General features: G+C 45.1%; 1 protein-coding gene across 1 annotated transcript in view; it reads right to left on the bottom strand.

Moving 5' to 3' along the window:
• The window catches only part of HHATL (hedgehog acyltransferase like), a 45,281-nt gene that overhangs the window by 18,017 nt on the left and 13,011 nt on the right, over nucleotides 1-14,253 (bottom strand). The window contains exons 2-6 of the mRNA XM_088453133.1: nucleotides 12,480-12,625; nucleotides 12,105-12,172; nucleotides 6,285-6,398; nucleotides 2,208-2,402; nucleotides 1,148-1,357 (exon numbers count right to left, since the gene is read on the bottom strand). Coding sequence (XP_088309259.1) covers nucleotides 1,148-1,357; nucleotides 2,208-2,402; nucleotides 6,285-6,398; nucleotides 12,105-12,172; nucleotides 12,480-12,585 — 693 coding nt within the window. The 5' untranslated portion in view covers nucleotides 12,586-12,625. The remainder of the gene's footprint in view (nucleotides 1-1,147; nucleotides 1,358-2,207; nucleotides 2,403-6,284; nucleotides 6,399-12,104; nucleotides 12,173-12,479; nucleotides 12,626-14,253) is intronic.

The following is a 14,253-nucleotide window of genomic DNA, read 5'->3' as shown; positions in this document are numbered from 1 at the left end:
CCGTTGGAAGGCAGATAAACTTGGGCACGGCTCTGCTCAGATGGTTTTAGTCCATTTTTTATGCATTGAACCAATGTTTAGGCATATACATGGGAAAAAGTTTAAAAGGATCGTGTTTGCCGGAAGTTTAAAAACCACCATAAAACCTCCATTTAGTACATTTCCGCCATAGACCTATTTCTGGGATGTAATTAGATTACAGGATGCCCGACCCGGGAATAAAGATAGGCATCGAAATCCCGACAGCCGGCATCCCGAATGAAGGTAAGCAGGGCTTCTCAGGTCTTAGCCGCGGGTGAAGGGGGGTGTTAGGTTTAGGCAACCCCAGGGTGGGGGGTTAGGACTAGACATCCCCCCCGGGAGGGTTAGGCTAAGCATCACCAGGAGGAGGTTAGGCACTAGGAGAGAGGATAGGGTTAAGGACCACTAAGGGGGAGTTAGGGTTAGCGGGGGGCGAGGGGTAGGGATAGCATATTTACCACCCCTGTCGAGATTTTCAGATATCGGGGTGCCACTGTCGGGCTACTGAGCCGCCTTTATTTCATACTGATTCCCTTATTTCTATGTCAGCCATAAATAGTCCCCAGAAAAATCCCCCTCCGCCTCACTCTCTCCCACTTACCAAGGCAACATCCCTAAATCCCAGAGTAGCAATTCTTGGATCAGAGTCGAAGATCGGTTGTTATATAGACATAACATTATGCTTAGCAAACAGCGGCTGTTCAAATGTTACATGTGACCTCTCAGAGTTCAGTAGTATTTGTTCCTATCTAATGGAAGCTTGCAACAAGTTATCTGACTTTGCATAATAGCAAAATACGGAACTCTGTGAATAAATTCACTTACTACTTAAATCAAAATGAAGAGTAATTCATGACCTGGTGACCAGCCAGTTACATGGTAACCTCCTGTATGGGCTGATGACATGAAGGACAATGCAGACAGTGGTATTCATAGCTGTGACCAATCTCGATATCAATGGATTACATATATTTGGATTTCAACTTTGCTTATAAATAAGATATTATTTATAAATAGTATCTTAACTGTGTTAAATCTTGCTGGACTCATTGAGGCCAGGAAGTAAAGGAGATTAGAAGATTGCTGACTCGGGGGGTGGGTCATCTATTGAGGCTGTGGGGCTTACCTGTTGGTAAAACTGGTCAAAGGTCATAATTGGGCCAAAGAAGAAGAACGGGAGGTAGAAGTTGTACTTGAGGAGGTCAATAGGAGAGTAAAATCCCTCTTTTCTGTCACAGGTCTCCAGGGCGAAGCTCATGCATCGCAGGATGGTGAATCCGCTGCCACCGTAGAAGAGGAGGTCTTGTAGACTGAAAGATCCGGTGATAAATCCATTCTAGAGACAAGGAACACAGAACCACAATCAGTCAGCCACCAGGGGCATTTACCAACCTAAAGCTACAGAAAAACGGGTGTGGTATGGAAGATCGATAATGTAAAGGTTGATAGTCGATGAGTAGGCATTCAATAGGTCGACAGGGACAATAGGTCAACAGGTAAAAAAGGTCGATAGGTACAAAAGGTTGACAGTGCAGAAGGTCGACAGTGACAATTGTTGACACACAAAAAGTTTTGTTTTTGTAATTTAACCCTAATACTAACCCTCCCCTTAGTGCCAAACCATAACCTTCCCCCTAGTGCGTAAACCTAACCCTAATCCTCCCTCTAGTGCCTAACCCTAACCGTCCCATCCGGCAGCCAAACCCTAACCCTCCCCCAAGTGCATATCCTTAGCCCTCACCCTAACATTAAAATTGTTGAAAACCCATAAAAATTGTTTCAACCGGCTAACTTTTTAATCCTGATGACCACCTGCTTTGTTGACCTTTTGTCCCTGCCGACACATTGCATGTCGACCATTTGGTGTTGACCCATTGACTGTCGACCTTTATGTTGTTGAGCTTCAATCCGGATGCCAAGTACAGGATTCATTGTTGTGTCCTGAAGATTTATATCAGTACCAGGACCTTATACGCACAGGGCAGGTTTAATGTCCTAGCAGAATAGGAACTGAATATTATGTCTCTACCCTATTCTCTGTCAAATCCCATGACCCCAGTTATCACACATGATATTTGAATATCTCCTATGAGCATTCCTGTCAACCCCCTAAATACGCCTCATACATTATACGGATATAATGACATATTCTGTCATCTCACCACCTATAGCCCCATAAAACATACTTGCCAGGAGCTGAAAGGCTCCAACTTGAAGGTCACCAGACTGCACAGGCCGGCAGCAAAGCAGAGCCACTTCGTTTTTACCAGCGAGATGGTGTAGAGGACGACGCAGTGCGACAAGATCAGCATCAGGTAGTTACTTCCCATGATTGCAAACACAGTCAGGAGCCCATACAGCATGTAGATCCAGGACCTGTGCTGTGTGGAGACAAGTCCGTCACTCATGGTGGAAGTTGGAGTTAAAAAATAATATGGTAAAATATCATGAAAAGTATTTAAATCTAGAATTGTTGGTAACATTCTCTATGGGGTAAATGTAATAGCCTGCGCGAGTTGTGATCCCAGCGAGTCTGCCTGATGTTTTAAAGGGGCAATCATTTAAAAGGCAAAATCAGGTAGATTTGCCTATTAAATTATTGCCCCTTTAAACACCACGGGCAGGCTCGCAAACAGCTCGCTGATGCCTGCACTACAGGCTATTATGTTTACTCCTATAACTGCTTTAAAAGAAGGCATGGGGCGAAATTAAATGGAGCATGCCCAAAATCTGAGCTTAGCATAGACTTCAATGGGGAGAATTTTCCATTGAAGTCTATGGTGGGAACCGCGACATTGTATCATTGATGTAACCACAAGGTTCACCTAAATTAACCTTGAGGTTACAGCAGTAGATACAATGTCGCGGTTCCCACCATAGACTTCAATGGAGAATTCTTCCCATTGAAGTCTATGGGGAGACAGGCTGACTGCACACAGCCAATCAGCGAGCTGCTCCGACGGAGATGCCCGCTAATTGGCTGGCGGCTCCTTCAATGACAGGGCACACGTGTGCCCCGGTCATTCGCGTGGAGTAAAGGCATGTGGAAACACATACCTTTACTCAGTCCGGCTTGGATTCGGGAGCACCCGTTTTTTAGTTTTAACCCCATGGATGCCTACTTGGAGAAGAGGACGTGAACTACGCATAGGTGAGGTGAGTATGGATTTTTTTTTATAGGTACCCCTATGGATTACTTCGGATACTAGGTGAGTATGTGTAAGTGTGAGTGTGCATGTATGTTATAATAAAATTTTACTTTCACGGTGTATATTGTGTTTTTTTTCCTATTGCTTTGGTTGTGGAACTACAAGTACCAGCGGGCCCGTAATGCCCCGCATGCTGGTATTTGTGGTTCTCCAAATACCAGCATACCAGGGAGCCTTGCTGGTATGTGTAGTTCCACAACAAAAGACAATATTTAACTATTTATTTTACACTACACACTAACACTATCAACCCGGCACCCACATCCCTAGGGTGCTGGGGATAAGCCTAAAACAGGGGTGCCCTGGAGAGTGGGACCCCTTTATTGGAGGGGTCCCCAACTTCCCAGGGATCCCTGGCCTGGGCTGACTAGCGGTCAGGGCTGATGCGGCTGGGGGGCCCGGTGAAAAGGCTCCCCTGGCTGTGGCATCAGTCCCCCGCTAGAAAGGGTCTGGAGCTGGTTTTAAATATAAGGGGAAACTTACTCCATTTTTTTTCCACCTATATTTAAAACCAGGTCTGGCCCTGCTGCCTGGTGCTGGTTCTTAGATTACAGTGGAACCCTTTTGTTCCCTGTAATTTTAGGAACCAGGACTGGCTGGCAAGTCCGGGGCTTGTTATGCTTTTGGTGGGGGGGACCCTATGTCATATTTTATCTAACATTTAACAAATTTTTTTCCAGGTTCAATACACAAGCAGCCTTCACATATCTTACTGATATGTGCAGGCTGCTTGCTCGGGTGAGTTTTGCAGAGAGAAAACACTGCAATCTCACGTAAGTAATCTCATCTAAACTCTCATCTAAATTCTCCTTAAACTCTCCTCTAAACTCACAATTTGGGGGAAAAACTCGATCTGCTTCACCATCGAAAAACTCACTTTCAGCTAAACTCACTTCTTAGTAAATTTGCGAGTTTTAAAAGGGAAAACTCCCCCGAGTTTTGGTGAAGCGAATTGAGTTTAAGGGGCCTATTCATTAAACCTAAAAATTCTCTGGAGATAATTAGCTTTAGAACTCGCATGGAGTTCTACCTAATTATAGGTGGAATTCATCATTCCACCTCTCCATAAGTATCTATTCCGAAAAGCTGTCATTTTTGCGATGACAGCTTTTCGGGAAATAGATACTTTTCCCTGCCTACACTACCTTATTGCATCTGGAAACAGTGCTGCGCATGCGCTGTTACATCTGTAAAGTTTGTGTACCCCCCCGACCCCCCTCCCCCCTCCGCTCACCTCCCCCCCCCCCCCCGACTTACCTGTCCGCGCAGCAGCCTCCGGCTCCGTCCTACTGGTCTGTCATGTGGTTTCCCAGCAGACCACATGACAGATTAGAAAAAAAAAAAAAATCTTTTTTTTTTTTTTTTTTTTGTCTAAACTTTCTTGTGCTCTGCTGGGGAGCACACATGTCCGACCAGCCTCCGGAGCCTGAGGACGGAGCAGAGCGCCGGAGGGACTCGTCGGGGGACCTGCACACGCGGATACAGGTAAGTTTCACCTGCTATTCGCCACCTCACAGTGGCGAATAGTAACTGCATCAAATTCCGAGAATTCATAATTTTCGGAATTTCATGAATACCACAATTTCCACATCCCCATACCAATGTACTAATGTATGGGGAGTGTGGAAATTAACGCAGGGGAACTTAGCAAGGAGATATCTGTGATATCTCCTGTGCTAAGTGGCTACATGAATACCAAAATAACGTTATTTAAGGAAAATGTCCTTAAAAACGTTATTTTAGTGTTGATGAATAGGCCCCTAAAAACGAAAAAACTCAACCAAACTCGATTCTTAGTGAATTTACCCCAGTGACTCATTTATTTTTATATTTTTAATGCAAATTTCCTGACAGAAGCCGACAGACTTATTGATAGTAAATAAAAGTGTTTTTGTTTTTTTTTGTCACAGAAATATATTTAATCTTTCTGTCCTGGTTGTGAATTACACTGGCTGCATTACAACAATAATACTACCTGACTGAACACCATAAATTGGCAGTATTTTTTTTTTTTTTTTATTAGTAAGTAACTTTTGAGAATATGACTATATGGATGGCACTATACAAATTGTCAATGCACTATATTTTAATTGTCTGGTGGTAATTTATTTAAAAACTAAAACGTAAAAAAATAATATGATAACTACATAAATATATGCAAAATTAAAAAATCAAAGAAAAAAAAAAATCTAAAAATTGTTCTTTATGAATGAAAATTCCAAAACTGTTCTAGATAATGTTCTGGTTGGCTTTCTTTGGAAAATAAAAACGTTTTAGATCGCATTTAAAAGTGATTGAACACCCCACCCCACCTTGTAAATGTTTTTGATTGGCTGTTCCCCCCGGCCCCCCATCTCCATGTACAAGCCATTTAAACACTCTTGTATTTATATGTTTTTGCAACAAAAATGAAAATAAAGATATTGATTCAGATTTGCACCCAATGCCGATATTTACGCAGATGGAGTGATTGTTATCCATTGTGCATGCGAGTATGCCGCACTGGGCACGTGCAGCGATTGTTTTGCGATTACCGTCGCACAGAGGATTCACTTGCAAAGTGAGTGACACATCGCGTTTGGGAGATGTATCGGCGGGTGGGGAGTAGATAAACGATAGACCGTTTAAACACTGTTTTCAGGGCATACATAAATTAGCTACTGCGTCTTTGCCCGCAGCAGGAGAGCCCTCTGCGTCTACGGTGTCTGCGGCATCTTAGGCTTACTCAGAGGGCTGATGGCCGTCTGATCTGCATTCGATGTCCCCGGTTTTGCGCGTGAACAGCGTATGTGAGATGCTTTCGGTGGGCGTTTCTTAGCCCTGGACGGCGAGTGAGGCACTAGCATACCATAGCAGTAGAAGCTGCAGGTGTGATGGCATTCACGTGCAGATCTGAACCAGGCCCGTTAGCAAAACAGACTGACGAGTGAAAACTATTTTAGGTTTTGTTGTATTGTGTGTTCGAAATCCGTACTGCAAATGGCAAAAATGGTGGCCTCACTTGTCACTATTTGCTTACAATGTCTGTATTATTTTTACCCATGTTTAACTTACCTGGGGAACTAGGAGAGAGAAGATCTTGGCAAAGATGACATGACCGGAGAGGGCGAAGATGATATAATTCCTGAATGTTGTGAACCACATCACCCATTCGAAGTCTGCGACATCCTGAAATATAATATACTATTATTCTAGGGCACAGGATGGCAAAGATGACATGACCAGAGAGGGCGAAGATGATATAATTCCTGAATGTTGTGAACCACATCACCCATTCGAAGTCTGCGACATCCTGAAATATAATATACTATTATTCTAGGGCACAGGAAGGCACAGAGATGAAGAAGGCGTCTGTAATTGTCTGACAGCTCGTCACGTCAGAGCTCCTATCATGCCACACTAAAAAAAAAAAATCTACTCCATACTTCCATTTAGGCTCCAAATATATTACAGAGATGTGATCCAACGTTTCCTGGTAATGTGAACTCATCGATAGTTTGAGTATGGGAAAATGACATGCACATGGAATGCATAATAATCAATGGAGGTGATACAAGTTATATGATGGAAAGCATGACCGTCAATGACATTGAGACAAGTTCTATGATAATATGCATAAATGTCAATGAAGATCGTGCAATTTCTATGATTGAATTAATTGCATTTACCAGTAAAATGTGAGTCCTATTATGGCTTTTATAACCTATAAATACAATAAAGATCATGTAAGTTCTGTTATGAAATTCATAACAGGCAATGCCAATGATACAATATTCTATGATGACATGCATTAATGTAAATATAGATTGTGCAATTTCTAAGATGTAGTATGCAATAGAAGTCAATACTGAACATGCAAGTTGGGTTATGGAATGCATAACAGTGGCTGAAGATCATACATGTTGTATAGTGCAATGCATAACACTCAATGAACATCATGTACTGTAAGTTCCATCATGGAATACATAACAGTCAATGAAGGTGATACAAGCTCCCTGATGAAGTGCATAGAAGTCAGTAAAAGTCACACGTTCTATAATAGAATGCATAATAGTCAATGACAATGATACAAGTTCGTGATGGAATGTATTAATGAAGGTCACAGACATTCTATGATGGAATGCATCACAGTTAGTGCCGATCATGCAGTTTCTATGATGAACCGATTAGCTGTCATTTATGCACAATGAAATGATCTGATACAAGGCATAATAATAAGGAGGGTGCAGGTTCTGTGATGGAACGCATAAGTAGGTGTAACACCCTATGGGGATGTTAATAGAGTAACACCCCTTCCAGTGTTAATTGTTGCTGCCTATTGCAGGTACTGCATGCCTGGGACCCTGGGAGGGTTTTGTAGAGAAAAGGGGCGTGGATGAATTGCTTAATCCGAAAAAAGGGCCATGGCCAAGCAGGAAATATTGTCAAAGGGGGAGTGGAACCCTAGCTAGTACTACTGGTATTCCCTCCTATGAGGAGACATCTTAGAGCTGGGGAGTAGGGAGGGAGCTCCTGCGCATCCCCAGCGATGGAGAAGGGCAGTGCCATGGCGACTTGTCATGATGCCCATCTAACGCCCTAGAAGAGAGAGACCTAAAGAGAGGTCCCTGTAGAAGAGGGGTGGGCTGCAGCCAGGGACTGGCCATCTGGTACTTCTGGCAAATGTCAAAAGGGGATGTCAGATTCCCGGCACCAGCATCCCGACATCAAGTATTGGGGTTAGGGGGCGGGTTAGGCTGCGGGTAGGAGGGTTAGGGATAGGCTGCGGAGGGGAGAGTTAGGGACAGGCTGCGGGGGGAGGTTGGGGATAGGCAGCGGAGGGGAGAGTTAGGGACAGGCTGCGGAGGGGAGGGTTAGGCTGCGGGAGGGGGGTTAGGCTGCGGGGGGGAGGGTTAAGGATTGGCTGCAGAGGGGAGGGTTAGGTTTAGGCTGCCGGGGGGAGGTTGGGGATAGGCTGCGGAGGGGAGGGTGAGGGATAGGCTGCGGAGGGGAGGGTTAGGTTTAGGCTATGGGGGGAAATTAGGGATAGGCTGCGGAGGGGAGGTTTAGGCTGCGGGGGGGAGGTTGGGGATAGGCTGCGGAGGGGATGGTTAGGTTTAGGCTGCGGGGGGGGTTAGGGATAGGCTGTGGGGGGGAGGGTTAGGGAAGGGATAGGCTGCAGAGGGGAGGGTTAGGTTTAGGCTATGCGGAGGGAGGTTGGGGATAGGCTGCAGAGGGGAGGTTTAGGCTGCAGGTGGGGAGGTTGGGGATAGGCTTCGGAGGGGAGGGTTAGGTTTAGGCTGCGGGGAGGTAGAGTTAGCAAATCAAAGAAAAGATGCAAATGTATTTTCTCTTTGCATTGCAGGGAATATACTGGCTGCTTTTTCACATAGCTCTCAAATACTGGGCAGCTTTATTCTAACACTACTATGTGAAGAGAGATTGAAGGCAGCCGCATCCTATCTTTGGGGGTGATTCAGAGGTGGAGGCAGTTGAAGTGGCATCAGCATTTTTTGGCGCGTTTTTAATGGTAATGTTGTAGAATTTGTACTGTTGAACGTGTAACGGTATTTTGTATTATATATGCCTATTACTTGCGTAAGAAAATGAGACACACTCTATGGGCCGATACAATTAGCCGCAAGTTCCGTAATGTGAAGTCCCGTATTACATTATCACGCACTTTGCCGCATATTTTCATGAAGCACACGCCTGATACCCGCACAATATAATCACACAAGGTAACACACAGGCATTGCAGCACCTCAACTCTGCAGTGCGCAAAAGTACATGAAAGAGTGGAGAAGTCATCCAATGCCCTAAAAAGCGGTAATAAAATAGCAGGGCATGGCAGGCGGCTGTCAGTGGCCATAAGCAAAGTATTGGAGGCTGTCAAATGATTTATTTTCAACCTTTATGAATGGAGGAAAAATGAGAGCCAGCTAGTGTTACTTACCAAATAAAAGTGGCTCATTTTGGGTTTATTTAAATGTTTATATTGTGATAAAGTAGGGACAAACGCAGGATTTTTCCAGGGAGGTTTAAACACACACACATATATACATACAGGGGTGACGAGAGGGGGGAAGCAGGTACTAATTACCCGGGCCCGGGCTGCTGGAGGGGTCTGGCACCGCTACCCCACCCCTTTCCTAACAACAGCCCAGCACACGCTGCTGGGCTGCACTGGGAGACTGCTCACAGCTGCTAAGCAGTCTCCTATGCCTGTGGCTATGCGTCGGGCTGAGACGCTCACAGCGCCCCTCTCCTCGTGGCGCTACAATTTTTTGTTCTTTTCCAAAGGGGGCTTGACCATGCCTCCCGCTATTATGCAACTCGGGCCCGGCGCGGCTGTCGACAAGCCAGTATACATACACATACAGTACTTGAGCACACCGCCTGAAATCGAAAAGAAGCTTGTTTATCATACATTTTGCTACTTGTGTATGAATGGAGTATGATAAAAACAAAATATATTATTTCCAAATTGTCATCAAGTTTCCTGAAAGCTCCAGTTAGTCAAAAATGTCCAAAAAGAACTGTGAGTTAAGTATGGAAACACCTGCTCAAATCATTGTTTTGAGGGAAGAAGGTTATTCTTTGCAGCAAATCCACGAACGGTTGAAGGTATCTGTTGGGGTCGTGCGTCGGGCTATTGAATGAAAGTCAAAAAACGGTCAAAATGTTACAAGAGAATTAAACTGGTCGTCCAAAAACAACAACTGTTCGTGAGGACAACTTCATTGTGACTACTAGCAAGCGTAACAGACATTTGACCGCTTCCGGAAATAGGAAGGGAGTTGCGGAAAAGTCGTTCCCAGCCTGTGTCCGATAGGACGGTGGCCAGGCGCTTGCAGGAATATGGCCTTAGTGGTAGGGTTGCGGTAAGAAAACTATTTCTATGTGCTACAAATGTAGCAAAAAGGTACGCATGGGCTAAGAAGCATAAGGATTGGACTGAGGAACAGTGGAAGAGGGTGCTTTGGACCGGCAAATCGAAATTTGTACTTTTTGGCTCGCAGCGCCGGGCTTTTGGGCGTCGTCGTTCAGGTGAGCGTTTTCTCCCAGACTGTGTAGCGCCAACAGTTGGCGCTACACAGCATGGAGGAGGCAATGTGATGGTTTGGGGATGTTTCGCAGGCAACCAAGTTGGTGACTTAGTGAGAATCGACGGAATAACGGATCAAAAGGTGTACCACAAAATATTAGTGCGTCATGCGATTCCCTCTGGAAGGCGACTTGTGGGTCAGAACTTCGTTTTCCAACAAGATAACGATCCAAAACATACATCTAAGTTGTGTACTAATTATTTGCAAAAGAAAGAAGACGCTCAAGTCGTAACAAAAATGGAATGGCCACCTCAATCACCAGATGTTTCACCCATCGAGCTTTTGTGGGAAGAACTAGACAGGGAAGTCTGAAAACAGATGCCTACCAACACTGAGGGCCTCTGGGAGGCTCTTCAAAGCTGCTGGAGTCAAATGGATCGCCAAAAGCTGGAAACATGTGTAAATAGGATGCCAAGGATATGCAAAGCGCTTATCAAAGCTAAGGGTCGTCACTTCAATAAAAGCAGACTACCTAAAACTACCTAAATAAACTTACCTAAAAGGCAAAACAAGTATTTTTTATTGTTCAATCAGTTGTTTATTTTGTAAACAACTCATTGAAATATATAAAATATACTGGTGTGCTCAGACTTTTGACAAGTACTGTACATACATATATACAGGGCTGCCATCAGAAATCGTTGGGCCCGGTACTGGTCAAATTCACTGACGGGAGAGGGCTGGGGGAAGCCCAGCCAGTGACGGAGTGCTGGGCTTTACCCCCAGCCTGACGTTACTTGGAGGCGTGCCATGCGGGCACGCCTCTAAATAACGTCACACAGGGGGCGTGGCCTATGGTAACTAGGCCACGCCACCAAATTCGGTCGCGCGCGGCAGGTTAAGGCGCTCTCTCAAGAGCCGGCACAGGCTGATCAGAACCCTGGAGCCGGCCCTGTGCCACAGTAAGGCCTCTTTCACATTAAGCCACAGTAAGGCCCCATCTCCTTACTCTTACCTGCCAGGGCCGTGCGGTGAGTGACCTTGGGGTGGCACGGGACAGGGCTGCCACACGCTGCGGAACTGTCAGTACTGCCGTCATTGTAATGTGGCGCCACTCACAAACCAATTGGAGCTCACGGATCGGCAGCCTCTGCTGATTGGCTGCCGGTCTGCGAGCACTGACTGGCTTGCGGCCGACACCACATTAGACTGACGGTCACTCTCTGTGCCTCTCAAGGCCGGGATGCGGCTCCAAACCCACAAGAGCAGCAACCTAGCCTCCCGGTAACCTCTCCCCGGCACCCCCTTAAGTCCAGCACCCGGGTTACGCGTCCCCTTAGCCCCCCCGCTAGTTGCGTCCCTGGTGTAGCCCATAGGCTACAGCGGCTAACGTCATCTTCAGATGACGTTAGCTGAGGGGGGCAATATCGGGAATGCATCGCATTCCGGATATTGGTAAATTTGGCAGCATCGCATCACCCATAGAAACCTATAGGGGAGGGCGGCTGCCAGCGGCAATGGAGGGATCACAGCAGGTATCGGAGATACCTGCTGCGGTCTCTCCTTAATACATATTAATATTTTGAAGGTAAACCTCCAAATGGGTGTTTTCGGGGTTATACCGCAAATATACTTTGATAAATGGACATGAGACATTTACAATTACTTTTTATGTACTTTAGAAAAGCACATCTTGGGCTGATATTGTTGACTTTGCCCTGGCATAGAATAATTTGCCTGTGTATGATTAGAGAGATCCTCGGAACACAATCTTTGGGGACACTTGCCCACCCACTAGGTGACAATGTTGCTATTGCTGTCTAGGTCATGCTTTCTATTGTCTCACCATTTTCCTACCAACGTAATGCCACCCGGACTTGACATTTTCTCTAAACGTCTTCCGGTTCATGTTATCTGCAAAACAGAAAATATATCATAAATTATTATATATAAGATATGGAATTATTTTATTTTGACATGAGCCAATGGAGTCTGGATAATGTCTACTTTAGCCCTAATTCCAAAATGCAGGCAGCTCTGATCATCCATTCTATATTGGATCCCTTACAAAACACAAGTTTCCCTAATGAACACTTAGGACTGACATCAGAGCTCACTATTTATACAGATATTATTCACAGGATCTTATACACCTATTGACATCACTTTTGTTGCATAGATGAAACCAGAATATAGAGACTGATACAAATGAGAGCAGTACCACGAGATGCTTCGAATATCCCATTCATGGAGTAGACCAGGGCGCAGGTCAGGACAAGAGCGTAGAAGCCGAGCTCATAGTGCGGTAATGCCGTCTTTATCCCCATGGTGGCAGCAGATGAGCACGGAAATATCTTGTGGAAAAATCTAGACAAGAACATTAGGAATATTGTATTATTAAGGTGCATATGCATGCAGGTGTGTGTAAATAATATATATACACATACAGTACACAGCTTTCCGGGTCATTGCAGACATATGAATGTGGCAAATGTTTGGTCATGGGGGTCTTGGGCAAGGAGTTATAGACAGGCCTCTCTAAAAGATGGAGAGAGCGATGCTTGATAAACAGCGGTAATCGTAGATTACCGCTGGTTGTTAAATCCAGAAAGGGCGGCATAACCGCTTAAGCGAGCGCTACAGGTGTTATGCTTCGTTGTTAAATGGGGGCCAGAGTCTGTAACATAACAGCTAGGAGCTGATTGGTTGTTACTTTATCTCTCTCCACTTTATCTCTCTCCAAGCTGTACATTGTTCCTCATAATAGGCAATTATTAGTGGAAAAGGGTTCCACAGAAATGTATAAAGAAATATATGTATTGATATTTTTCTTTAATAGCTGATCAAGATGGCTTCCCTATAATCAAATGCATTTGAGGTATTCTGCAGTTGCTTAGCAGAGATGAATGTTCATAGCAGAATATAATTCCATGTACCATGAAGCAATACACAGCTACACCCAATCCACCATTTTGTTGTCTACTTGTAATGGTGATGAAATGACCTTGCATGAAGCCAGGATGAACCATTAGATGTATGTTTATCTTATATGATGTTGAAAACATAATCATGTGATATGTATGTCATTTATGTTATAAAAGCGTGAGACCGTTTTAGGGCACATCAGTAAGTAATTAGAAAACTGTTATCCATATGTACATTATGCATTGTATTTGCAATCTTTTAAATAAATACTATGATGTTTCACTTCAACAATATATATGGTGGACTTTTATACTTGGATCAAAAAATATTTCCTTATGAATAAATATATGATAAAACACAGGTCACATGCAGGCACTGCTTCCCTAACTTACTCAGGACACTGGACCTTTAGTATTTAGGCTTGTTATCAGTGGCGTCACAAGGGGGGTGCGGTCCGCACCCGGGTGTCACCCACCGAGGGGTGACACTAAGGTGCAGACTCCCCCTCATTGCAGGGGCGTCTTAAGAGAGGAGGGGGTCCGTGTGCACTCCCCACGCGGGGCCCCCTCCTCTCTCCCCGGTGCAGCAGTCTGCTCCACTCTGGAGGCATGTATGGGAAATGTGGTGATGTCACACTGAAACAGGAGGCGGAGCTCAACTTGTTCAGACCTGCAGCCATGAGCAGAACGTGGACGCAGACCTACGTGACACAGACAGTCGCAACGGAGTAAGAGCTGTGGGTTTTTTTTTTCTAATTTTATTTGTGACATGTGGGGGGGCTGGTATCGTCCGTGGAGTGGGAGGAAGTGTGGCTGGACTGAAGTGGCCCGGGGAGAGAGGGAGGCTGGAGTGGGTAATGAGGGTCTGCTGGAGTGACAAATGAGGGTCTGCTGGAGTGACTGCTGAAGTAACACATGGGGGTTGCTGGAGTGAAACATGAAGAGGCTGCTGTGGTGACAAATGAGGGTCTGCTGGAGTGACTGCTGAAGTAACACATGGGGGTTGCTGGAGTGAAACATGAAGAGGCTGCTGTGGTGACAAATGAGGGTCTGCTGGAGTGACTGCTGGAG

This window comes from Taudactylus pleione, unplaced genomic scaffold (genome assembly GCF_031769625.1).
Source record: "Taudactylus pleione unplaced genomic scaffold, aTauple2 ptg000571l, whole genome shotgun sequence".
Classification (NCBI taxonomy): domain Eukaryota; kingdom Metazoa; phylum Chordata; class Amphibia; order Anura; family Myobatrachidae; genus Taudactylus; species Taudactylus pleione.
This window is presented reverse-complemented; position numbering and strand designations above follow the sequence as displayed.